Here is a 25,622-nt window from a genome sequence, read left to right as displayed (position 1 = left end):
TCAACTGGCTTGGGTAGAGAGGAGCTTCAATTTAGTCATCTGTCTCAAATAGGACCCTGTTTGGTCAGTGGCTTTAATAATTCTTAGGGCCAGAAGAGAAACTTAGCTCTATATTTCTGTATATGAAAATGATGCCCATGAACAGACTAGGATATTATTATACTTTGGACATATTTTAACTAGGTTTATGGATTTATAGTGCCTTACATCCTGCAAAGGACTTTCCATAGTCATTGATTCGCCCCAGGTCAAATAGCAATTAAGTGTCAAACTTAAAAGTCTTCTTGCTTACTACCCTTCTAAAGTATCATGTGTAGGAAATCCTTTTCATCTAATTAGATGCTCATGTTTGCCTGATGCTAGAATGAGAATTATTCCAAACTAATTAAATAAACCATTGCCTTTTGAGAGGTTACCCCCAAACACATATCAGTCAGTTAAAAGGAATTTATTTAAAAGAGAATACCTGTTGAATTACCAGCTTGGGTAATTTTCTCCAAAATACTCTAATTTTATTCAAAACCACAAAGTAAACAGAATTGGTTGATAAATTGGATCTTTATAAATAAACTAATTAATAGCTTTGGATCATTTTAATAGCATACTTTCATTATTACTTCAGGAACTAAGTTTCTATAAGCCAAAGTATAGTAAAAAACTTACTCTATCAGATTGAATTTGTATATTTCAATAGCTGATTATAAAATTTAAAACTTGACAATAGAAGTAGTTTTATAATTACATAACATTATTGAATACCCTCTGGGTACCAAAGAGAGAAGAAAGAGAAAGTGAGAGAAAAAGAAGCATGTACAAGGACATATGAGTAAAATAGAAAAAAACCTAACCTGCCAGCAAAAGAAAATGTCAAGAAAAATTGCCTTTTGACTGCCTTTGAGATAGCACAACCAGGAATCTTCCCTAGGACTTGTGGCCAGTGGTTACAAAGTTTGAATTTTATTACTTGACTGATAAGAACCAACATTAACAAGTGGTCTTAGGCTAAGACATCCCTGGGGTACAGATGGTCTCTAAAAGGACACATCCTCAGCCAGGGATATAGGATTCTCAAGAGATAAAGATCCATTGAATAGGAACTAGTAAGACAATAGTGGAAGTAATCTACCATTGAAAGGGAAAGACTGAGGGTGTGGCTCAGTGTTATAGGCCCCAGTACCAAAAAACAAAAGCAAAACCAAACAAGAAAACCCCAGACTAATAAAAAGAAAAAAACAGAATGAAGACCCCCCCCCCCATCTGATTTTCCCAGTAGCTATTTGTGGCAGAGCTAAGTTCTAAATCCAGAGCAATCTGACTTTAAAAGCCTAATTTTCAAATAAGCAATTTAATGGGAGGGAGGAACACCCTTTTTCTCCAATTGTTAATTAGGGCATTAATTTATTTTGTAAACTTCCCCCCCCCCACAGGTATATGAGAAAATACCTAGGAAAGCAGTATTTGAGTAATTATTAGTAGTGAGTACACTGTCTTCCAAAGGTATCCCAGTTTGTTAGGCAAGGCATGGACTCTTCCTCTTTAGGTGCTCAGACCAATTTTTTGGTCCCCTGCTAGCTCTCTATGCACATAGATTAGTATTATAGGATGCAAAAAATCTTTAGTAGTTCTAGAAATCTTCCTAACAATTGTGTGGTGAATCATTTCCCATCTTGGGTTTAGTGTTAAATTAAGTGCCTCAGAATTTATAACCCAAGATAGATTAAGGTTGCCCTACCTCCAGAACTAAATGTTTCTAGACTCCTCTCTCCTGATTCTCTATAAAGATTTTTCTTCTTAAGCTACAAACTTTCTCCTTGCCAACAGAAACTTCTGCCTCTCTTGAAAGCATTTCTGGCTGGGTGTGGTGGCGCATGCTATGATCCCAGCAATTTGGGAGGAGGCTGAAGCAGGAGGATCGGGAGTTCAAAGGCAGCCCCAGCAACTTTAGCGAGGCCCTAAGCAACTCAGTGAGACCCTTTCTTTTCCCCTTTTGGTGCTAGAGTTGGAGTCCATGAACTACAACCCCAGCCCAACAGCACATATTTAAAGTGTATATGTTGCCAACTTTTGACATGGTAAAACCATAAAACTGTCACAATTAAGATAAATGGAGCCAGAGCTGGTGATGCAGCTCGGCCTTAGAACGCTTGCCTAGCATGTGTGAGGCACTGGGTTCAATCCTTAGTACCATGTTAAAACAAACAAACAAATAAAATAAAGATTGTGTCCATCTACAATTAAAATTATTATTATTATTATTATTTTTTAATGAAGCCATACACAGTGAAGCAGGCCTGTAATCCCAGTAAGGATTACAGGCTGAGGCAGAAGGATAACAAATTCAGTCAGACCAGCCTCAGCAATTTAGTGAGGCCTAAGCAATTTAGGAAGACCCTGTCTCAAAAACAAAAGGGGCTGGGGATGTGGCAGCACCCCCTGGGTTGAATCCCTACTACCATGGGTAGGTAGGTAATATAACTCAGTGGAAAAGTACCCCTGGGTTTATCCCCAGTACTGCCACAAAACAAAAACAAAACGGCATCTTCATCCCAACTCCTTAAATTTCCTTCCAATTCTCTCTCCCACTTCTTCCTATGTTCATCCTTAGGTAACCTTTAATATGTTTTCTGGCATCGTGTATTATTTTGCAGTTTTCTAGAATTCTTTTTAAAATATATATATGTATTTTGTTGTAGTTGGATACAATACCTTTATTTATTTATTTTTATGTGGTTCTGAGTATCAAACTCAGGGCCTCGCACCTGCTAGGCAAGCACTCTACTGCTGAGCCGCAACCTCAGCCCTAGAATCTTATGTTAGAATCACATAGTTTTACTTTTGTTTTTTGGAGAAGGATGCTGTAGCTTCTTTCACTCAGTATAACTATTTTGAGAATTCATTCATGTTGTGCCTATCATGGTAGTAGATCATTCATTGATGGACACTTATATTGTTTCCAATTTTTATCTAATACAAATAGAGCTCTTATGCACATTAATGTACAAATCTTTGTATAGATATATGCTTTTCCTAGTTTCTATGGAACTCTTTCTTTAAAATGGGCTAGGGCTATAGCTCAGTGCTAAATTGCCCCTGGGTTAAATCTCCAGTAACTCTTCCCCCAAGAGACTTTTATTCTCTTAAAATCAACAAGCAAATTGTTTATGTATTTCCTAACTACTTATAAATAGTTTGTGGTCTTCTGGTGGCCAGTCTTAAATGATACTGTGTTAAAATCACACCAGAATTTAAAAACCATGCTTTCAAAATTGTTTTCTGTTGTTATAGACATATTGTATTCCTCATATACAAGAGCTTAGGGACTTTAGTTAAAATGGAAAATGGGTGTGTGTTCATGTTAAACAAAAGCAGAATCTAGGAAATGGATAATATTAATATCAAATATCTGCAAATCTGTAGTAATTTCGTGGGTGACAATTGCTTTTATTTTTAAAAATGCTATCAAATAAAAATAGTTAAGAGAACCATTTTTATTTTAAAAAAGATATAGTCCCATTGCATCACTTACATTTTGTGTGAACTTAACACATAATCATCTTTAAGCCTTGTCTATCCAGTTTTGCATCTTTGAGCTCTCTCAGGGGAAGTTATTCATAGCATTACCCCATTTCTCAGGTTGCATGATTAACACAGTATGTTTTTCTTTTATCAGACTTTAATCAGTTTCTATCCTCTTTACTTTCATGTTTATAGGAAGGAACTAGCTGTGTATTTATTAGGGAAATTTTCAGTACTGTTACAAATCAAAAAGAAACATTTTTTGAACTGTCATTTTAGGGATGAGAGGGGGAACTAACATTTATCATCCTGTTGCTCTGTGCTGGCACTGCTGTGGGTGCTTTCCGTACATTCTTTTTTCATGGTCTACCACTGTAGATATTATAAAGACCAGTTTCCTTAGCATACCCTTAGCAATATAGCTTTGCCTACTTGTCCAGCTTCTTCCATCAATATCAGCTTTGCATCCTGTGCTTCTGCTAGTCTCAGCTTCTTTAAGATCTTCAAATGTGTCTAGTTTACTCTCTCCTCCAAACTTTTTCACGTGCTCCTCTTCCCTGACCACTGCTCTCTCTCCCCCAGGTTTGTGTGTCTTAAAACTAATTTCTTTATAACCTGAAGGCCTTGGTTTAGGTCTTAGTTCCTTGAACACCTGTTCTAAACTCCTCTGAGAATAGGGACTGTGTCTTCTTGCTCAACATTGTATCCTACCAACTTGTGTTTATTTTTTTTTTTAATTTTTTTTAAGAGAGAGAGAGAGAGAGAGAGAGAGAGAATTTTTATTTATTTATTTTTCAGTTTTCGGCGGACACAACATCTTTGTTTGTATGTGGTGCTGAGGATCGAACCCGGGCTGCACGCGTGCCAGGCAAGCGCGCTACCGCTTGAGCCACATCCCCAGCCCCCCAACCTGTGTTTAGACATGTTTGTTGAATGAATGAACAAGCAAACAACTTTTGCAAATGGACAATTTTATCCCCAACTCACATAACTAGTTAAATAGTAGACCTAAAAGTTCAAATGGAAGACTGACACAGAAGCCATTTTTCCTTCTACACTAAGCCACTCTGTAGCTGTAAGTCATTAAACATTCTGAGGAAGGCTAACAGACAAATTAGGTAGTTGATGAAACAACATACCTAATTACATAATTGACATAATATAGAAATATAACAAAACCAATTTTCTATAAACCTAATCATTAAAATACTGGCTTTTCTATCTTTTAAGAAGTGGTTTATTCTGATTTTAGACTTACACAAACCAAAATAAAAATACAGTAAAAGCAGACTGTAAATTCAGAGTAGATTGCGGGATCCTGAGATGGGTTACCCTGAAAACATTTTGTTCTGGGAGTCAGAGTCACCTGTCTCTCTGGCTATACCACTTTTTTTTTTTTTTTTTAAAGTTATACATAGTAGCTGGGTTCATTTTGGCAAAATCCTTGCTTTCCCCACTTTTCCCTCTCTTCCTTCCTCCCCGTATTCTGCTTTCTCTACTGAACTTTCTGTCCCACTGGCCATAACAGTATTTATTTATTTATTTATAATATTGGACACAATACCTTTATTTTATTTACTTTTATGTGGTGTTCAGGATTGAACCCAGAGCCTTACACATGCTTGGCAAGCGCTTTACTGCAGAGCCCCAGCCCCACAACTTGTTTTTTTTTCCTTTAATTAAAAAAAAAATTTTAGTTGTAGATCGACATAATACCTTCATTTTATTGATTTATGTGGTGCTGAGGACCAAACCCAGTACACCACTCATGCAAAGCAAGCAGTCTACCACAGAGCCACAACCTCAACCTTTTAAATTAATTAATTAATTTATTTACTTTTGCATGCTTACAAAGATTTGTGTCTCAAGGTACAGCTAAAATGTTAGAATATTTTCTGGGAATTATGCAAAATGCTTTCCTTAAAGGGCTACAGATTCTGTTGCTTCTCTTTTTTTTTCTTTCTTTCTTTCTTTCTTTTTTTAAATTTTTCCTTTATTCAATCCCTTTTGTATTATATATCTTTTTCTCTAAGGAGAACCTCCTTGTTTTATCCCCTTGAGATCTGTTCATTATTTATCTCTCCAGCCTCATACTTTTTCACCATGCCTCATCTGTCTTTGCTCCACTTATATAGAAGTACTTAAAACTGTGGACTAAGTTTGGTCTCCTCCTGTGGGACCCTTTGCTTCCCATTTCTAGCATAATATATTCTTTTGCAACAATATGTAAGCTGTGTGTCTCCTGTACCAAATTGTAGGCTTCTTTAGAGATTTAACTTTAGAGAGACATAGAACATCTCTCAGAATCCCCAGGACTTAATTCCAAGCGCATATATGGTTATATAATATATTTTAAAGAAACAAGATCATCAGTCAGACTTGGGCTTCAAATCTCCTTCAATATAAAGTAATAAACTAGTGGTAGGACAGAGCAAGAAGCAAGAATGTAGTTATTATTTAATTTTCTTGATCTGGGCTTACAGAATTTGACTTCTGGATTAGATTAGTCTTTAGTAGTTCAAATAATTCCTGTTGCAAGTTTGTTACTCGTTTTCCAGTCCCAGTAGTTATCTCATAGACTTTTTGAACCAAAGCAGGACATGAACCTACAGTTTCGTCTAAATTAGAGGAGAGTATTCTGCAGAAGTAACCACAATATTTCCCCCCATGCACACCTTGGTATTGAACCCAGGGCTTCACGCAAGCTAGGCAAGTACTCTGCCACCCAGTTACATTCCCAGCCCATTTTATTTTATTTTACTTTATTTTATGATAGAGTCTCACATTGCCCAGGCTGTCCTTGAGCTTGCAATTCTCCTGTCTTTGCCTCCCAAATAGCTGGGGTTATAAGTATGCATCACTGTGCCTGACTAACACATAATTTTTAATTTAAAAAAATTGATGCTAAGGATGTGGCTCAGTGGTAGGCCACTTGCCTAGCATATGTGAGGTTCTGGGTTTCATCCAGCACCACAAAAACAAGCAAACAAAAATATAGTAAAAAATAAAAAATGTGAATAAAATCGTTCAGTGCACAGATCACAAATCATAGCCCCCCCCCCCCAATCATTTTGAAGGCCTTGCTCCATACATCAGACCAAATGCCCATTTAACTTGTATGCCTTATAAGCTTAGAGTCTAGAATGATTAGAGTCTGGACTTCTCTTTCTGTTGGCTTTTGCTTCCTTATGTTCAGTTGAACTTTGTTGTTTTTTTTTAAAAAAAACATTTCTAATTTAGGACTTAGCCAGGCTAAATACAGAAATCAGTGAATTTTTCATAATTCTTCTCTGAGAATTAAGGAAAGAAGTCCAAATCGATAGGTCCCCCCACCGCCGTCATGTTTGGAAAGCTTACCTATGCCACACGCAACTAGCTGGCTTTTCCATTAAAGCCATGAATGCTTCTAGGCCAAGGACTGCTTCTTACTCCATTTCAGTTCCCTATCACCTAGCTCACTGGCATACAGGTTTTTAACAAGAATCAGTTTTCATCTTCCTATCAGGATAATTTCAAATAAAGACTAACAAATTAATTGTAAACATCAATGTGGCAACTTATCATAAGATTTAAGTAAGAGATTGAGGAAGATATATATAAGCACTTCAATATTATTTGAACATAAGTAGGTCACCTAGAAGAATTTGAATATTAAGCTCAAACAGAGAAGTACTGAAGTAAAAAGGTTCCTAAAGTTTACTTTTTTGTTGTTTTTAAACAACTTAAACCTGCAGAGTTAGGTTGTTTTATTCTTGGAAGTTTTGGCTCACACATCTTTGAGATTCTTGAGAAACTTTACCTATTAATCTAACTTAACAATGAGAATGTTTTGCTGGTGTCAAGAGTGTGTGATCATTGAGCAAGAACTGAAAAGTTTCTATTCTAGGCAGGATCGAGAACTTCTTTTTTTCTAATTCCACACAGACACGTCTTCGGCCTCTGAGGATGAGGGCTCTCTGAGACGCCAAGCTGCGCTCTCTGCTGCCTTGCAACAGAGCTTACAGAATGCTGAGTCCTGGATCAACCGTTCAATTCAGGGATCGTCCACTTCTTCATCCGCATCTTCTACGCTGTCCCATGGAGAGGTCAAAGGAACCAGTGGGTCTCTAGCTGATGTATTTGCCAATACCCGAATAGGTAGGAGCTGAATCTACCTAAGGAGTCCAAATTATGTTTCATTTGGCAACCAGTATTCAGGAAACAATTTATGATTTGTGTTAGGTTTTTCAACGTGGCCTAAAAAACCAGATAATCAGAGAGAACGTGACAGTTAATGAGGCAAAGAAGGAAACACCAGCAATACATTTGTTGCAGGAATGATAGGTATCATCTGCATTATTGGAGCATAGTGTTGCCCACCTGAAGCCATATCTATTTCCATAAGCAATACTCAAGCTGCAAGATATAACACCAGTCTTAGTATTGGTTTGTCTCACTTGAAGAATATTTCATATATTAAAGAGTGTTAAGACATGTAGCATCTTAGAATTCTTCAGGATTGTTGTCTATATTCTATCAAATAAAATTCATTAAACCTGAGCAAATTCTACATTAAACCAATATCAATGAAGCTCTTTTGTCTTTAGTGTAAAGACTGGATTTATTGTCCTTGCTGCTGTGATATTGCTACACCTGGAGTGTGCCAGCTGAGGATGTTGGTAGTCTATGAGCTGCTACCTGCTGCTGATGCTACTGTGTGGAGTACAGCTTTTGCTTGGCTCTGCTTTATGTTTTGTTTGTTTTTTTTAAAGAGTTGTGTCATCTGCAAATAAAGATGCATATCTCTGCTTTTGCTAAATTGGTTGGTACAAATCAATCTGAATAATGTACATGAACATTATATATCTGTGATGTCTTTCCCTTCTTTCTTGACATTCAGTTGCATTTTGGTATCTTTAATTTTCCTCTCATTGATCTTTCTATATCCTTTATATATCTTCATTCTATTTATTGATTTCAGAAAATAAAAAATTGGAAAATTTTCATGGTTATAATTTTTTAAAGATCATAATTACCCTGAGGATATGATTTCCCACATTAATAGCCTTACGCCAGCTGCCATTGACTTTTGTTCTGCATTCTTAGCTCTGCCCAGTGTGTAGTTCACTGAGCTTTCTAGAGCAGCCACACACAGGTGTACATGTTTACGATCTCTTCTGTCATGCAGGGTAAGCAACAGAGCCATGGTAGGTGAGCTTTTATTTCCATATCTGTCAAAAAGAGAGCACTTTCACTTATAAAAAGAATTGTCCTATATCCAGTTAATATTATGTGTATTTTTGTTAACAAGATGATTTCATATTTTATAACATATCTGACCTCATATTTTTCTGTTGCCTTATGACTCTGTGAAAAGTTATTGGCTTAGTTATTCACAGAAACCATATTATGCAATGTTATTGCTTTTTGGATGTTCATTCTCATAGTAGTCCATGTTCCTGATAGGGAAATTAAAAAACAGGTAAAATAAAAATAAAATAATCTATAGTCCCACTTCCTATGGATAACATTTAAATGCTACAACTTTAGTGTGTATTCCAGATATTATTTGTTTATGAATATGTGGGGTTTTTGTTTTGATTTTACAAAAATGAAATTGTCTTAAATGCAATTTTCATTTCCTGCCTTTCTTGGCAGTGTATTGTGAACATCTTCTATATCATTATAAGTATACTGTTATTTTCATGATTTTAAATACAATCAAATGACTGTGCCCTGATTTATTTAATCATTCCCCTCTTTTGGACATTTAAGTAATATTGTTTTTTGCCATTTTGCAGATTGCCAAAAGTATTGTGCATTTGTCTGTTTATTTCCTTAGGATATTTCCTATAAGTTGATTGCTGAGTCAAATAAAAATATACATTTTTAATGCTTATGTTTCTACATTATCCTACAGAAAGGTATACTGCAATGTACCTGTGCTTATATATTTCAAACTTTTTTGTCCCTCAGTACTGGGGATTGAACCTAGGTTTGCTCTCCATTGAATTATATCCCTAACCCCTCCCTCTTTCCCTCCCTCTCTCCCCTCCCTTCCTCCCTCCTTCCCTTCCTTCCTTCCTTTCATATTTTTTTAGTGGTAGATGGACACAATATCTTTATTTATTTATTTTTTAATGTGGTGCTGAAGATCAAACCCAAGGCCTCACACATGTGAGGCAAGAGCTCTACCACTGAGCCACAACCCAGCTCATCTTTTAAAGTTTTATTTTGAGACAGGGTCTCTCTAAATTGAATGTGATGACCTCAAATTGTGATCCTCCTACCTCAGGCTCCATAGTATCTGGGATTACAGTTGTACACAACCGGGTCCAGCTTATTTCAAATATTCAAAACTTTTAAAATAGTAATTAGAGATATTCTGTGTATAGAATCCTTATCCCCAATTGATTTTAGAAATTGTTTATATTATGCTTTTTTCTTTTTCATATTTTTTAGTGATTTTTCATTATTCTTATGAATCAAAATTTTAACTCTTATTTTCTTATTACTTTTCCAGATGTTTTATTCTGTGTTTTTTGTAACATATCCCTGGTGAATGGATCTCTTTGAATTTATATCATTTCTCTGTGTTAAGAATCTTCTTTATGAAGTAGCATATAATAACACTATTTAATCTCTGCTTAGAGCAAGGGAAGATCCTTGTCTTGTCAGGTAGATCCAAATTACCTATGGATATTTTATAAAAATGAGAAGTGGACTTTACGTGTTTTCCTTCATCTGAAAACGAACAGTCTTAAGACACTATTTGGTCTTTCATGGAAGTGGAAGCATTCCAGATAAAATAAAGAAATGTTCAAGAAACTAGAATACGTGTAGTTAATAAGGATCTTAATTTGGTTCCATTTTGAAGTCACTTGTAACTTTTATTTTGTTATAGCATTGGATTTCTACTAACCTTTCTATGTATATTTAAAATAATGTTGTAGAGAGACATGTCCTTATGATGTGATCTTACTAAGGCTACCTAAATCTTGAAAGTGTTAATTTGGGAAAGCTGACATGTCCTGACTTAACCTCTGATTTCCCCATTATATTTTGGTAGTAGAATTTGACTTAAAACTTGTTTTACAGGAGTTAATGCTCTATTTATGTAGTTTTTTTCCCTTGTTTAAAAACAAAGATTTAGTGGTTCTTACTTTTTGCCGCTAATGTCCTAATATTCTAAATTCTGTTTTCTCCTCTCTAGAGAATTTCTCTGCGCCCCCAGATGTCACTACAACTACCTCTTCTTCCTCATCATCATCCTCAGTACGCCCAGCAAATATTGATCTGCCCCCCTCGGGGATAGTAAAAGGCATGCACAAAGGATCCAACAGGTCCAGCCTTATGGATACAGCTGATGGTAGGTAGCTCTTTTTGGTAACTAAATAGGGAGTATAAATTAAACTGTAAAAATACAAATTCTAAACAGTAGTTCCTAACCTTCTATTTCAGTAGCTGTAAGACTACATTGCATTGGGCTCAGTTTCGACAGGTCATCTGAGTGCCTTCTTCAAGAAAAGCATGCTATAAGAGAAAAGAGAACTTAGGTGAATCATAAAGAAGTGTATTAATAATAACACCATATTTGTTCTTTATTGCCATCAAACTTGTGTACATACTTGTACCTGTTTGGCCCAATTAAAATAGAGTGAGACTGGGGCAAGGCCATCACTAGAAAAATAAGCTCCTGAGGGGATTGAGGAACTAAAATATCCTTTTCAAGTCAGTGAATTTTAACTTAACTCATCTCTTTCCTTCCAGGTGTCCCTGTCAATAGCAGAGTATCCACAAAAATCCAGCAGCTTCTTAACACTCTGAAACGACCCAAAAGGCCTCCCTTGAAGGAATTTTTTGTAGATGACTCTGAAGAAATTGTGGAAGGTAGTAGTAAAAAATGCCAAAAACATATTTCTTAAACAAATATTTCTTAATCATTTATTATATGTCAATACATAACCTTAAAGGATGAGCAAGACATAGATCTTAGATTAAAGAGTTCAGACTTCTCTGCTCTTTTTTTCCTAAAGATCATTTATATTTTAGTTCTCAGGTGAAAGGTAAGGATGGAGGGAAGGGGGAAAAGGGCAAAGAGATAACTATAGGACATAAAACTCTTCCTTGAACATATGCCTGTAATCCCAGCAATTTAGGAGGCTTTGGCAAGAGAATTGGAAGTTCAAGGTCAGCCTCAGCAACTCAGTGAGACCCTGTCTCAAAATAAAAAGGGTTAAGAGATGTAGCTCAGTAGTAAAGTGATCCTGTGTCAAATCCCCAGTACTACCCCTCCTCCAAAATGAGAACTATTTCTCAATAATATATTCTTTGAGTTTAGGAAATACAAATGCACAATTTTAAAAGTTACTTATGTTAGACATCAAATTAAATTAGATATTAAATTCAACTTCAAGGGCTGGGGATGTGGCTCAAGTGGTAATGCGCTCGCCTGGCATGCACGGGGTTAGGGTTTGATCCTCAGCACCACATAAAAATAAAATAATGATGTTGTGTCCACCGAAAACTAAAAAATAAATATTTAAAAAAAATTCAACTTCCAAAGTTTGCCCAGGCTTAGCCAGGCTCCATGGCACACACCTGTAATCCCGGCTACTCAGGAGGCTGAGGCAGAAGGATCATGTCTGGGCAACTTAGTAAGATCCTGTCTCAAAATAAAAAGGGCTAGGAATGTAGCTCTGTGGTAGAGTACTTGCCTTGCATGCTGGAGGCCCTGGATTCAATCAACAGTACCATCAAAAAATGTTCCCAGTCTCTTTTTCATTTAACATAGTCCTTTCATTAAATCAGCCAGTCGACATATATATTTGCCTTCTGAATCATAGTGTGGTAGATGGTGAAAAAAGTTTCAAGATTTAGGAAAATGCACTCTTCCTTTGTGTTGTGTGTGATTTAAATAAGTGCTAAAATATATAGATGTGGAAACTTAGTTAGCCAATAAGTTTGTATCAGTGAATATATACAACTGTGAGAAGAGAAGAAATTAGTTCCATCTGTGTGGTTAAAGAAGACTTCACAGAGGAATAGGTAATCATCAGTGTTTTATTCATTCAATAAATTTTTAAATATTTATGGATAAAATCATGTCTAGGATATAATAGGGAAAGATGAGCAGAGAATGGGTGTGAGCACAGATAAAATGAGATGACCATTTGATAATTATTGAAGCTTGGTGATGAATAGACCTACCTAACAAAGCCTTTATCGAAGAGAGAGCAAGTGAGAAGCTTTTGTCCAGAGAACTAAGCCTTAGTGGCTTTGTAGTTTGTTTTTATGCCCTGAACTAATAGTAGCTTTGATCACATTAGGCTATGAATATAATTAGGCACATTGGTAGGCTAGATCCAGTCTTAGCCCAGTTCATGCACCAGGAGGCAAAAAGCAATTTGACATATGAGGTTATGATTCTGTTTCTTGGGCTGGGGATGTGGCTCAAGTGGTAGCGCGCTCGCCTGGCATGCGTGTGGCCTGGGTTCGATCCTCAGCACCACATACAAACAAAGATGTTGTGTCTGCCGAAAACTAAAAAATAAATAAATATTTAAAAATTCTCTCCCTCCCCCCCCTCTCTCAAAAAAAAAAAATCTGTTTCTTCAGGTGTCACTAAATTCACTGAACTGTGGACATGCTTCTTTTTGGGAGTGGGGTGGAAAATGGGGATTTAACCCAGGGGCAGTTTACTACTGAACAATATCCATACCCCATTTTCTTTTCTTTTTATTTTGAGATAGTCTTGCTAAGTTGCTGAGGGTCTCACTAAATTGCTGAGGCTGACCATGAACAGTCTTCCTGTCTCAGCCTCCCCAGTGCTGGGATTATAGGTATGTGCAACCACATCTGGTGGATATCTTTCCTGATGCACTGATATTCAAAGTGCTAGCATTGGGCTGTGGCTCAGCGGTAGTGCACTTACCTGTCATGTGTGAGGCACTGGGTTCGATTCTTAATACCATAAATAAATAAATAAATAAAGAAAGAAAGAAAGAAAGAAAGAAAGAAAGAAAGAAAGAAAGATCTATCAACAACTTAAAAATATTTTTTAAAAAAGTGTTTAGCATTGTATATTGGCCTGGCACGAAATGAAAGTCAAGGTTTAAGAGAGATCACACTTAACAATTTACATTGGCAGAATAGAGCTAACAGTGTTCTCCTGATTAAAAATAAGTAACAGTTGCTTGATTTGAGTAATTAATGTTTGGAAAAGGAAAAAAAAAAAAAAACTATATCTTTGGAAGTCTGAAAGACTGAGCCCAAAGCATAGTCTTTCAGAATTCCAAAGGCCTAGTGGAAAATGGCAATAATATACACATTATTTACCTCCAGTTCTTGGATAGACGGTGTTAAAAATCTAACTTTAAAAACAAATTCAGTTCAGTTCAACTAACATTTTTGAGCAATCTCCAATGTTACAGGTAGTCAAGAAAACAAAAAGAAAGAACCATCCCTTACCTTAGGAAGCTGTCAGTCTCAGGTTGCAGAGACTGGTGGGATACATGTCTCATAATGAAAGCCATTGAGGATCCTCTGTTTTAATAAGGGTAGAGTACCATATAAGGTGGGAACACTAAGGAAGGAATAGTCTCCTTAAGGAATGATTGGGGTTGGTCCCCAAATAATGTACTGTTGGAATGAGTGCTGAGGAGGATGAGTAAAGGGGTTAGATGTTTGAAATGTATGCCAAGGGCAAGATGTGATGGCTCATATCTGTAATCCCAGAGACTCAGACCTGCCTTAACACTGGCCACAAACTAAAGAATGAAAAACAAGTTTACTAATAATTTTGAAATTGCTAAAGAGAAATTTACACGCTGTGCTTTTTTATATGTGCAGTGATTTGTTTTTTCACTGTTAGATATTATTTGTTGCATAAGAACATGTTGAATGTGATTTTACAATTCAGTGGAATCAAATAAGGCTCAGTTTGTGGAAACCACCATTTCTAACCATGTCTTTTCTCAAAGTGAGTTTAAACCAAATGATTATGAGGAGAAGAGGGAAGTGTGTTTGACATTAGAGCTGTGTAAACTCATGCATGGATTTATTTATTTCACTTTATTGATTTTTGGTACAGTACCTCAGCCAGACCCTAACCAGCCCAAGCCTGAGGGGCGGCAGATGACGCCTGTGAAGGGAGAACCCCTAGGAGTCATCTGTAACTGGCCACCTGCGCTGGAATCTGCCCTGCAGCGATGGGGTTCCACCCAAGCCAAGTGCCCCTGTCTGACTGCACTAGATGTGACAGGGAAACCAGTTTACACACTTACATATGGTGAGTTTACCAGAGTGCTAATCCTTCTTTTCTAAGAGTTTCTCACAATATTATGGGTAGTATTTCTCTTGATATTTAGCAGTTGCTGGTTATTATGTTTTAGAAGATTTTGTCAATTATTTAATAGGTTCCTAAGTAGTAAATAAAGCTATTGTGAAATATTTTCATTTGCTGAAGTGACATTTGCAAGCCAGCTGATGTTTAAAGACAGCAAAAAGAAGAGAGATTGTAGATCCACTGATGTTTTGAAATTAAAAGGAATATTAGAAAAATGGTCAGTATTAATAATGTATGAAGAAAATCAGATGGTCTTATTTAAAAATTGAAACTTACTATTTTTTTTAGATCTTTACTTTATCCTTAATTTTGCTTATAATAGGCACAAAATTCTATAATGAACAAAAAAATCAGTACTTTTAAATTTAATTCCATGTAAAGTTTTTGTTTGCTTACTTTTTGTAGTCCTGGGTGTTGCATTCAGGGTTTTTAGGTATGCTCTAGGCAAGTGCCCAGCCACTGATACATTTCCCCAGCCCCTAAAGATTTTTCTTTTTTCCTTCCCACCACCCTCTTTTTGAAATAATTTTAAGAAACATGGAGTCAGTCCTGGGTTGTGAGATTTTACACTAGTTTATTCAAACAGATTTCTTTTCCTCTTTCCACACACATTGTCTATAGACCTAGACTGAAAATAGTTTTTGAGGAAAAAATAAGTGTTTATTTAAAAGAATTTGCAGGTTGAACTAGTTTAAACTTTGGATGGCCCTCTGAAAAAGTTGTATATAAAAATAACGTATCTATTTAAAATAGCATTGTTTCTTTTTTACCTTTCTCATGATTTGAACTAAGAATTTCTAAGACTGGTTGAGGGGAGAGAATAGTAGGAAATTGGAAATAAAAGGATTTTTTTTTCTTTTTGCCAAAATAGTTTTTCACCTCAGAAGTTGTATACTAATTTCATTCACATAATCCTTAAAAAAGTCATTTTAGCTGCCCAGATCCATACATTTTTATTTAACATCTACGAATATATCCACATTTCATATAATCAGTTTCCATTTTATTGTGTGTTTGTACTGACAGTGGCACGAAATATTGAGTCATCGGAGTCTTTTTTTTTTTTTTTTTTTTTGCACCAGGGATTGAACCCAGGGCCACATGAGTCATATCCCCAGCCCTTTTTATATTTTGAAATAGGGTCTCACTAAGTTGCTTAGAGCCTCAGTAAGTTGCTGAGGCTGGTTTTGAACTTGTGATCCTCCTGCCTAAGCCTCCCAAACCACTGGGATTATAGGTGTGTACCACTGCGCCCTGCTGAGTCTTACCTTTGTTTTCCTGTTACCTCATGTATCTGATAGCACCTATATGAGTGATTCTTCAGAAGAAGCTCAGTTCTGCAAAACAAAGATTGTTTTCTTCCCTGAAAATGTGATTGTCTCACATCAATTTATTCCTAAGGATATTCATATAACTTCAGAAAAGAAGTAATGTCAATATTGAAGTGGTTTCATGATACTTTTAAAATAACATGTTAATGAAAATTCTTTAAACTATCTTCTCTTATTTTTTGTTATTAGTTTTGCTACTTTTGTTGTAAGGCTTAAGCCTATCTACCTCCTATAAACCAGAGTGACATTTTTATTTCAAGGCAGGACTAGCTCTTATAAAATAGAAAAAATATAAAGCTTTGGGGGTACTTTTGTTTTGGGTGAGGGGTAGTACTTATAGAATCTATTAATTGAAAGTAGCTATTGTCTTAGTTACCTTGATTAACTTTTCTTGTTGAGATAGCTTATGTTTTTTCTATGTGACTCTTCTTTTTTCCAGGAAAGTTGTGGAGCAGAAGTTTGAAGTTGGCCTACACACTGCTTAATAAACTGGGTACCAAAAATGAACCCGTGTTAAAACCTGGAGACAGGGTAATTGATTTTTTGGTTTTAGAAAAGTGGTGTTTATTGTTTTCTAATTAATATGCATCTTCTGGGGACTTTTTTGGTTGTTTATTTTTTGTGGTACTGGGGATTGAACCCAAGGGTTTTACATATGATCTGCCACTTAGCTGCATCTCTAGCCTGTACCTTCTGAAGTTTTAATGTACAACAGGAAAATTTATGTAATTCTTACTTTTAGAAAACAAAAATGGTTTAGTTCTAACCCAGGTTAGCCCAAGGCCAGGTAATGGTTCTTGGATTCAGAGATTGAGTCAGTTCACATGTCCCTTTCTGAAGCTGTTCTTTTGTAAACTCCCAAGGTGCCAATAAAAATGAAACCTAAGTTTTTCTGGAAATAATTTTTTTCATTCTTTTTTTTGTATTGAATGTTGAACTCAGGAGTGTTTTGCCACTGAACCACATTCCCACCCCTTTTTATTTTTTATTTTGAGATAGGGTCTCACCAAATTGTTGAGACTGACCTTGAACTTGTGGTCCTCCTGCCTCAGCCAAGTTGCTGAATGACAGGTGTGCACTAAGCACCTGGCTTAATATACTTTTCTATCTAAAGAGATCCACTACATTTATTTTATTGCTTTAGCCCTGTAAAATAAATTGCCTTGGGTTTCCTAAGTAATTACTACTTAAGGCAAGTAGCTTACTGCTAAATCACCAATAAAATTAACTGAAAAATTATTATGATAATGTTGATAAATTACATTTTTATTTACCAAAATGTATAGTAGTATAATTATGAAAATGATGGAGATCTTTTTAGATTTTTTTTGTTCTTCTCAGTAACTTACTTTCCTTTAGAACAATGCCTAATAGTTTGATTTATTATGTTAGTGATAAATGTTATATTCCTTAGAGAATGATATTGAAAGAATTACTTTGTTTGTATTCCTCTATTATTGAATGTCTTTTTGCATTTTAGGTAGCCCTGGTTTACCCCAATAATGATCCAGTCATGTTTATGGTAGCTTTTTATGGATGTCTCCTGGCAGGAGTGATTCCAGTGCCAATAGAGGTACCTCTTACCAGAAAGGTAACATTGCTGAATTAAGAGAAATGTAGCCCAGTAACATGATAGGCATTGGGTTCTTGTTGGATTAGTTAATACAGTCACAACATTGAAAACAACTCGACTAGGGCTGGGGATGTGGCTCAAGCGGTAGCGCGCTCGCCTGGCATGCGTGCAGCCCGGGTTCGATCCTCAGCACCACATACAAAGATGTTGTGTCCACCAAAAACTAAAAAAAAAAAAAACAAATATTCTCTCTCTCTCTCTCTCTCTCTCTCTCTCTCTCTCTCTCTCTCTCTCTCTCTCTCTCTCAAAACAACTATTTTCTGAAGTACTTAGATTCTCTTTCTTTTTTTTTTTTTTTTTTTTTTTTAAGATTTTATTTATTTATTTATTTATTAGTTCTCAGCAGACACAACATCTTTGTTTGTATGTGGTGCTGAGGATTGAACCCGGGCCGCACGCATGCCAGGCGAGCACGCTACCGCTAGAGCCACATCCCCAGCCCCTAGATTCTCTTTCTAAAAACATGAAAGTTGTAGAAAATTTATGTAATATTTTCAAGTATCCTACAAAGAACAACTAAGATAGTTTTTCCCCCCTTTTGATGGTACTGAAGGTTTAACCCAGGGTCATTCTTCTACTGAGATATATCCCCAGCCCTTTTTTATTTTTATTTTGAGATAGGATCTTGCTAAGTTAACCAGACAGACCTCAAACTTGCAATCCTATTGCCTTGGTCTTTCAAGTCATTGGGATTAGAGGCATGCACTACCACACCTAGCTAAAATAAAATTTTAAAGAATTTTTATAGTAATTGTGTGTCATATAAAACTCAGGGAGACTTACTGTTTTTGTTCTTTATTTTGTATCAGGGATTGAACCCAGGGGCACTGAACCACTGAACTATATCTCCAGCCCTTTTTATATTTTTATTTTGAGACAGGGTCTTACTAAAGTTGCTTGGGGGTCTCACTAAGTTGCTGAGTCTGGCTTTGAACTTGTGGTCCTCCTGCCTCAGCTCCCGACTCACTGGGATTACAAGTGTGCACCAAAAGGGAGAGTGATACAGTGGTGGTGTGGGCCTACTCTGGATTATAGCATTTTACTTTGACAACACATCAGTCCTATTAAATGGAGGACTACCTAACAAATTTCCATATTTTACTTAATGATTTCTTCATGAGCATTTACCCTGATTTTCTCATGCTATTTATTACTGAGGGTTGTCAGAGATAAAAATATTGGATAATGTGGATTTATAAGAAAAAATATTCTTTGAAAAAAAATAAAAACAAACTGGTAACATTCATGAAGTTCTAGTTGGTGGTATGTCACAAAATTATAGAGTTCTTCAGTTATTAAATTGACAGTATTTATAATGATACTCTTATATGACATGTTAATGAAAATTCTTTAAACTTCTATTTTTTGTTAGTAGTTTTGCTACTATTGTTGTAAGGCTTAAGCCTACCCCCTTTAAAATAGAATAATAAAAGGAATATATTTATTTGGAATAATTACATCATGACTTTCATTGTAAATTTGGACACTGGTATACATTTACCTTATTATTATTTTTTTTTCTAACATGCATGAATTACCTTGCTCTTAAATGTGAGTTAGGGCTATGGGATGACAACTGTGTTAGTATTTATTTCATTTGCCTAAAAGAATATCATTGATGACCCTTAAATAGAATGGTCACATATAGCTAGTAGAATTCATAATTAGCAATGTCAGGTTAATAAAATATTTGGTTTATACTTAGGAAATCATTGTGCTGTAGAAATTATTGGAAGAACATATTGTCACTGGGTTTTGACATTTGCCAGAAATCGGTGGGGCTTCAGTGCTATCATACAAGTGCCAGAGCATTATGAAGTGCTAGATTTGGGTCATAGGTGTGCTCACATTCACTGTCCTACTGTGCTTATTATCTTTCCTCTACAGGATGCCGGAGGTCAGCAGATTGGCTTCTTGCTAGGAAGCTGTGGTATTGCCTTAGCTCTAACCAGTGAAGTTTGCCTAAAGGGACTGCCAAAAACACAGAATGGAGAAATTGTACAGTTTAAAGGCAAGTAATACTTATACCCAGATTATTAGTTAAAAGTTAAAGCTGAATGCTTTAATTAGCATTTTAACTTAGTAACAACTGAGTACTTTATATATATTTTCTTATTTAATTCTTACAATCTTACAAAGTAGGTACCATTATTATCTCCATTTTCAGGTAAAGAAACTGAGAAATAGGTTATTCAAAGTTACAGCTAATAAATAGTAGAATAGCAATTTGAACCCTAATCTGTCTGATTCCACACTCTTACCTTTATGCTTCTGGTTGAAAAAAAGTTACCACTCTCTACATTAAAGCTAAATGTAGAGTCAGAGGATAAGCAGCTAACATCAGTGGACTTCCACTGCCAGATGGACCTCCCTATTGTTGAGGTAATGCCAAGTCCTGGAATTAGCATGTGGAATTATTGTACTGTGTATTTTATTGATTATAAAAATGTCTTTAATTTGGTCTCTTGATATTTAAAGTGACCAATTAAGTGTAAACTCCTTCCCTGATAACTTAGGCAATTCCATTTATACTATGGGTTTGATTTAGGTTGGCCCCGGCTCAAGTGGGTTGTAACAGACTCCAAGTACCTTTCAAAGCCACCTAAAGACTGGCAGCCCCACATCTCTCCTGCTGGTACAGAACCTGCATACATTGAGGTAAGTCCCGAGACTATAAACATGCTTTCTAGCTTTCCTTTGGCCTGAGTTGCAGGGATTTTGTTTTTTGTTTGCTTCTTTGTTTTTGTTTTTTTAAATTGTGGTGCTAGTGATTAGTTGTATTTTTCATGGTGAAAGATCCTCTTCTGGGACTGTACTGGGAGCAGTGGTGCATGCCTGAGGACAGAAATTCAAAGCCAGCCTCAGCAACTTAGCAAGGCCCTAAGCAACTTAGTGAGATCCTATCTCAAAATAAAAAATACAGAGGGCTGGGACTGGGGCTCAGTGGTTATGCCCCTGTGTTAAATCCATGGCACCAAAGGGCACCAAAGGGGGAAATAAAAATAAAGATTCTCTTACTTTGTGAGATTATCATCTTTGGGCATGTAAATGCTTTTTATTCTAAATGTTTTTATCATAAATACTCATATAAGAAAAAAGATAGCAAAGAAATTGATTGTCCATTAAGAAAGTTATTAAAAAAAAACTTTAGAGAGGTACAAAGGTTTAAGAAATGATTTATTTTTAAAATATATATTTAGTTGTGGACAGACCTTTATTTTATTTATTTATTTACATGTGGTGCTGAGAATTGAACCTAGTGCCTCACACATGCCAGGCAAGCGCTCCACCACTAAGCCACACCCCAGCCCCAAGAAATGATTTATTAGCAGAGAAATTTATTTGGTGATCTAATAGGTGAGTCAGGAACAAGGTTATGGAGAAATGAGAAGGGAAAATACTGTGCATGGAAAGAACAAGTTCAAAAGATGGAAAATAAAGAGCAAGAAGAAACAGAGGGTTTGGTATTGAAGGTTAGTGTAGGACCTTGATTGTAGGAACTTGGCAAAACGATCTAGTTGTGGGATCAAGTCTTGCTGTATACCAGGTATCAGGCTAAATGCTTCAAATGCATTATTTCATTGAGTCTGAACATTTATTATAAAATATGCTTTTTAGATGAGAAGACTGAGACTTATAAAACTTGAGTAACTGACCAAATATTGTATGACCTACAAATAAGTTAATCAGTAATTTTTTCTTTCAATCCCCTATACCAAAAATAAAAACAAATTAGTGTTCAACTCTTAATCTATATCATATCTTAGTGTTGACATGGCTTACCATTCCATTTTCCTTAAAACTTTAGTCATAGGCTTCCTAGACTATTCTCTCAGTTCTTCAACCTCACTGACCATACCTTTTCAGTCTTCTTCTTTGGTTTCTCAGAAAAAGTTGAGGACCCTTACTTAGCTCTCTGACCTCATGTAGAACTACTATGCCCCATATTTTTAGGCTCCTGTTCTCATGAATTAATTGAAATTCTTACTTGAGACCCTCATATTACCTACAGGACTCTGCTACTGGGTTTAAAGTAGTATGGATAAAAGGGATCTACTGAAGGGTTATCAGCAGGAGAGTAAAAAATGAGTTTGTTATAAGATACATCTAGATTGGTTGGGTTATGAAAAACAGACCAGCTTTTTCGGTTGTCTAGGTAAGCCCAAGGTTGTGTTAGTAGAAACAAAGGGAAGTAGGTGGAGTTGAGACAGGAAGTAGGGCAGGCAAGACTGATGCTGGAGAGGGAGAGTGCAAGAAAGACTCTGGTTTCTGACTTGGGTACTTGGATTGATGGTGGCATTCTTCATAAGATAGAAGTCATTAGAAGTTTTCATGGGTGGAAGTGGGACAATCAGTATTTGATATTGAGTTTCACAGGACTAGGGCCCCTTCAGGGGAACACTTGACACATTGTTATCTGGATCTCTGAAGAGAGGCCTGGGTGAAGATTAGAGAATGAGGAATCATCAGGAATATAGTACCCTGAAGAATAGGGTGAAAAGAAGAGGAAGGAGAGTTGAGCTCTAAGAGAGCACTAACATTTAAGGGCTTGTCAGAGACTCCAAGGAAGAAACAGGAAACTAGAAGAGAGGAAAGATGACCAAAGTCAAGGAAGGAGACAGTGTCAAAAAAGAATAGTCAAATGTACAGGAAGTTCTGGTTAAAGTACAAAAAAAGACAAAAGAGCCGTCCCCACTTTTCCTCTTTTCTTTTTTCACTTTCTTCCTTCCTTTTCCTCCTTCCTTCCTTCCTTCCTTCCTTCCTTCCTTCCTTCCTTCCTTCCTTCCTTCTCTCTCTCTCTCTCTCTTTCTTTCTTCTTCTTTTTTTTTTTTTTTTTTTTTTTAACAGGACTGGAAATTAAACCCAGAGGTACTCTGCCACTGAGCTGCATCCCCAGTCTCCCAGACTCACCTCTTTATTTGGTACTGGGAGTTGAATTTGGTGGCACTCAACCATTGAGCCACATCTCCAGTGCTTTTTTGTATTTTATTTAGAGAGACAGGGTCTCACTGAGTTGTTTAGCGCATAGCTGTTGCTGAGGCTGGTTTTGAACTTGCAATCCTCCTTCCTCAGTCTCCTGAACGCTGGGATTACAGGTGTGCACCCATTGTACCCGTCCTCCCAGCCCTTTTTATTTCTTATTTTTGAGACAGGATCTTGCTCAGTTGCCAAGAGTGGTCTTGCATTCCTCTTGCCTCAGCTTCTCAAGTGACTGTGATGACAGGCATGTTGCCACCATGCTTGGCTGCAAAATGTCCTTTTGATTTAACATCAATAAAGCTGATAGCTAACTCAGGAGGCTGAGGCAGGAGGATTTTAAGTTCAAGGCCATCCTTAGCAACTCAAGGCAACTGAGCACTTCCCCAGCCCTTTTAATCTTTTTATTTTGAGACAGGGTGTCACCAAGTTGCTGAGGCTGATCTCAAACTTGGGATTCTCCTGGCTCAGACTTTTTTCTTGTCATCATTCCCTATACAAAACAATATAACATCTATTTATTTAACAGTTACATTGTATTAGATATTATAAGTAATCTAGAGAAGAGATAAAGTCTACAGGCAGAAGAACCAGATTATATGCAAATATTATGTCATTTTATATATAAGAAACTGAGTATCTTCAGTTTCTGGTATGTGAGTAGTGTCTTGGAACTAATCCCACATGGATATCAGAGGACAACTGTGTCTGGTATTGTGCTTCTATTAATGCAGCTCAAATTACTTCTTTTTGGCTTTTTTAGCAGCCACTTCACACTTATGAGTAATTAAACTTTTAAGTCTTTTTCATACATAAATTTGTTGAGCTTTGTCATCCCCCAAACTCTATGAGTAGAGTTTGGGATCCAAAGTGAATAGCCTTAATTAATTATATTCAGTAAGTTAAATTGAGCCCATTATGAATGCTTACCTGGGTTTTGGTTTTGGATTCTGGTTTTGTAATTTAAAATAACCCCTTTTATTGTGTTTCTTTTATTTTGTTTGTATTTTATTTTTCTAGTATAAAACAAGCAAAGAAGGAAGTGTAATGGGAGTTACAGTGTCCCGGCTTGCAATGTTGTCTCACTGCCAAGCTCTGTCACAGGCCTGCAATTATTCTGAAGGTCAGACCTCATCCTATGACTGCCCTCATTGTTAGCCTCAAAAACATGTGATTGTGAGCAGAGTGCTCAGTGATTGGATTCATTTTAATGACCAAATTCAAAGGGAAATGTTCTAATACACATTCTTGTTTGCAAATATGCTGTAACTTGAAGGAACTAAAATTCTGGGCAAACCAAATATGTAAAGCATAATTTCTAGAGTACAGAAATAGAAAACTCTAATTAAAACCAAGTGTTTATTAGCTGTGGGGTCTCTGGTTTCTCCATTTTCCTGAGTGTAGAGAACTGGCCCCTATACATTTGGAGTCAAATTCGGCTAACCAAACAGTACAGACTAAAATGCAAGTAAGTTTCTGTAGTGTCAAACTTGATATGTTGACACATATTGTATTACTACTCTTTGCTTTAGAATGTTCTTTATCAATCTTTTGTGTTTTATTTTCCTTTTGCAAAATGCAGCATATTAATGTAAGTTCATTTTATAGCAGTGTTCTCATCTGATTAAAAAATGTATATAATTGTAGTAATCAAAATGCCCCAAAATAGGGATTGATAAAATTATAATGCATTCATATAATGGATTATATCCTATGGCAGTAAAACGCATGTTCCTGAATGTTAAAGCTATTTTTAAGTGGAAAAAAATAAAAGTCGATATAGAGCTGTGGACACTGATTTTGTTATGTTGGATATGTATATGTAACTCTATCTACAAGTTTATGTGTGTATAGACATAGAGTATATATGCATGCATACACACATATACATACATACACTCTCAGACACAGTTTTTATTTCTCTAGAGAGCATAAGTTTTTACATAAATTTGTGGAAATTCCAAAGTTTCCAAAATTAAGTATGTGTTCTTTATAAAATTAGGAAAAAAATCTCCTGGAAGAAGTGCCTAAGTGATCAGGAGTTTCTAGTGTCTGCTGTGACCCTGTAATATCACCTTGTTATCAGTCCTCCAGCCAGTTTGAGGGGGCCTCACACAGTCAGAAGACCCTGAGAGTTCTTAATCAGTTCTCTAATAGCACTAAATCAGTTGTTTAGTAGAGGCAAGTGACATGATTTTGCTGCTTAACATTAAAGATTGTTTCTTTGTGTTCTCTCTCTCTTTTTTTTTTCTTCCTGTTTTAGGAGAAACAGTAGTTAATGTTTTAGACTTCAAGAAGGATGCTGGGCTGTGGCATGGCATGTTTGCGGTAAGCTACTTAAAATTAAGGGATTTAGTGTAAGTTATACTTGTGGGAAAGCTACATTACATAATATGACATATATGAGAGAGAAAACATACGGGATCCTAGATTTGAAAAAGAACTCAAGGAGCATCATCCAATTTCTTTAGATATATAAGAGTTAGAGAGTTGAAAATGAAGTCTGAGGAACAGGTCACCCTATATCTCCTAAATTAGGAAGAGCTTTATTCCATGAGTGTTCCTACTGCCTTGTTCTTTTTCTTTTCCATTTCTTTTTTTTTTAAATCATAAGTTAAAATACTTTGTGAGAAGTTAAAAGGAATCTCCTTCCTGTGATACAAAGTATAAGATAGGTACATAATGTGAAGAATTAGCCATAAACACTCTTTTCTCTAAAACCAAATTTTGTCACCAGAGTTAGAAACTTGAGGAAGGAAATGGTATCTTAAATGCTGTATTGGTTCTTTGGGTCACTTAGGTGGTGAGCAGAGTGGCCAGTCTAAATACTATCTAAATA

The 25,622-nt window shown here is 36.1% G+C and overlaps 1 protein-coding gene across 3 annotated transcripts in view; it reads left to right on the top strand.

Annotated features, from left to right (window-relative positions):
- Dip2b (disco interacting protein 2 homolog B) overlaps window positions 1-25,622 on the top strand; it is a 244,093-nt gene that overhangs the window by 156,597 nt on the left and 61,874 nt on the right. For 2 of the 3 annotated variants that reach the window (XM_026407027.2, XM_026407025.2), the window contains exons 5-14: window positions 7,441-7,653; window positions 10,709-10,864; window positions 11,266-11,385; window positions 14,588-14,785; window positions 16,613-16,704; window positions 17,654-17,764; window positions 19,694-19,817; window positions 20,355-20,464; window positions 23,804-23,906; window positions 25,047-25,111. In XM_026407027.2, the coding sequence (XP_026262812.2) occupies window positions 7,441-7,653; window positions 10,709-10,864; window positions 11,266-11,385; window positions 14,588-14,785; window positions 16,613-16,704; window positions 17,654-17,764; window positions 19,694-19,817; window positions 20,355-20,464; window positions 23,804-23,906; window positions 25,047-25,111 (1,292 nt within the window). Of the gene's footprint in view, window positions 1-7,440; window positions 7,654-10,708; window positions 10,865-11,265; window positions 11,389-14,587; window positions 14,786-16,612; window positions 16,705-17,653; window positions 17,765-19,693; window positions 19,818-20,354; window positions 20,465-23,803; window positions 23,907-25,046; window positions 25,112-25,622 lie in introns of all 3 variants that reach the window. The other variant, XM_026407026.2, reaches the window with a different exon arrangement.

The sequence above is a fragment of the Urocitellus parryii genome, chromosome 5 (assembly GCF_045843805.1).
Source record: "Urocitellus parryii isolate mUroPar1 chromosome 5, mUroPar1.hap1, whole genome shotgun sequence".
In the NCBI taxonomy this organism is placed as follows: domain Eukaryota; kingdom Metazoa; phylum Chordata; class Mammalia; order Rodentia; family Sciuridae; genus Urocitellus; species Urocitellus parryii.
Note: the sequence above shows the minus strand (reverse complement) of the source record. Positions and strands in the feature narration are given on the sequence as shown.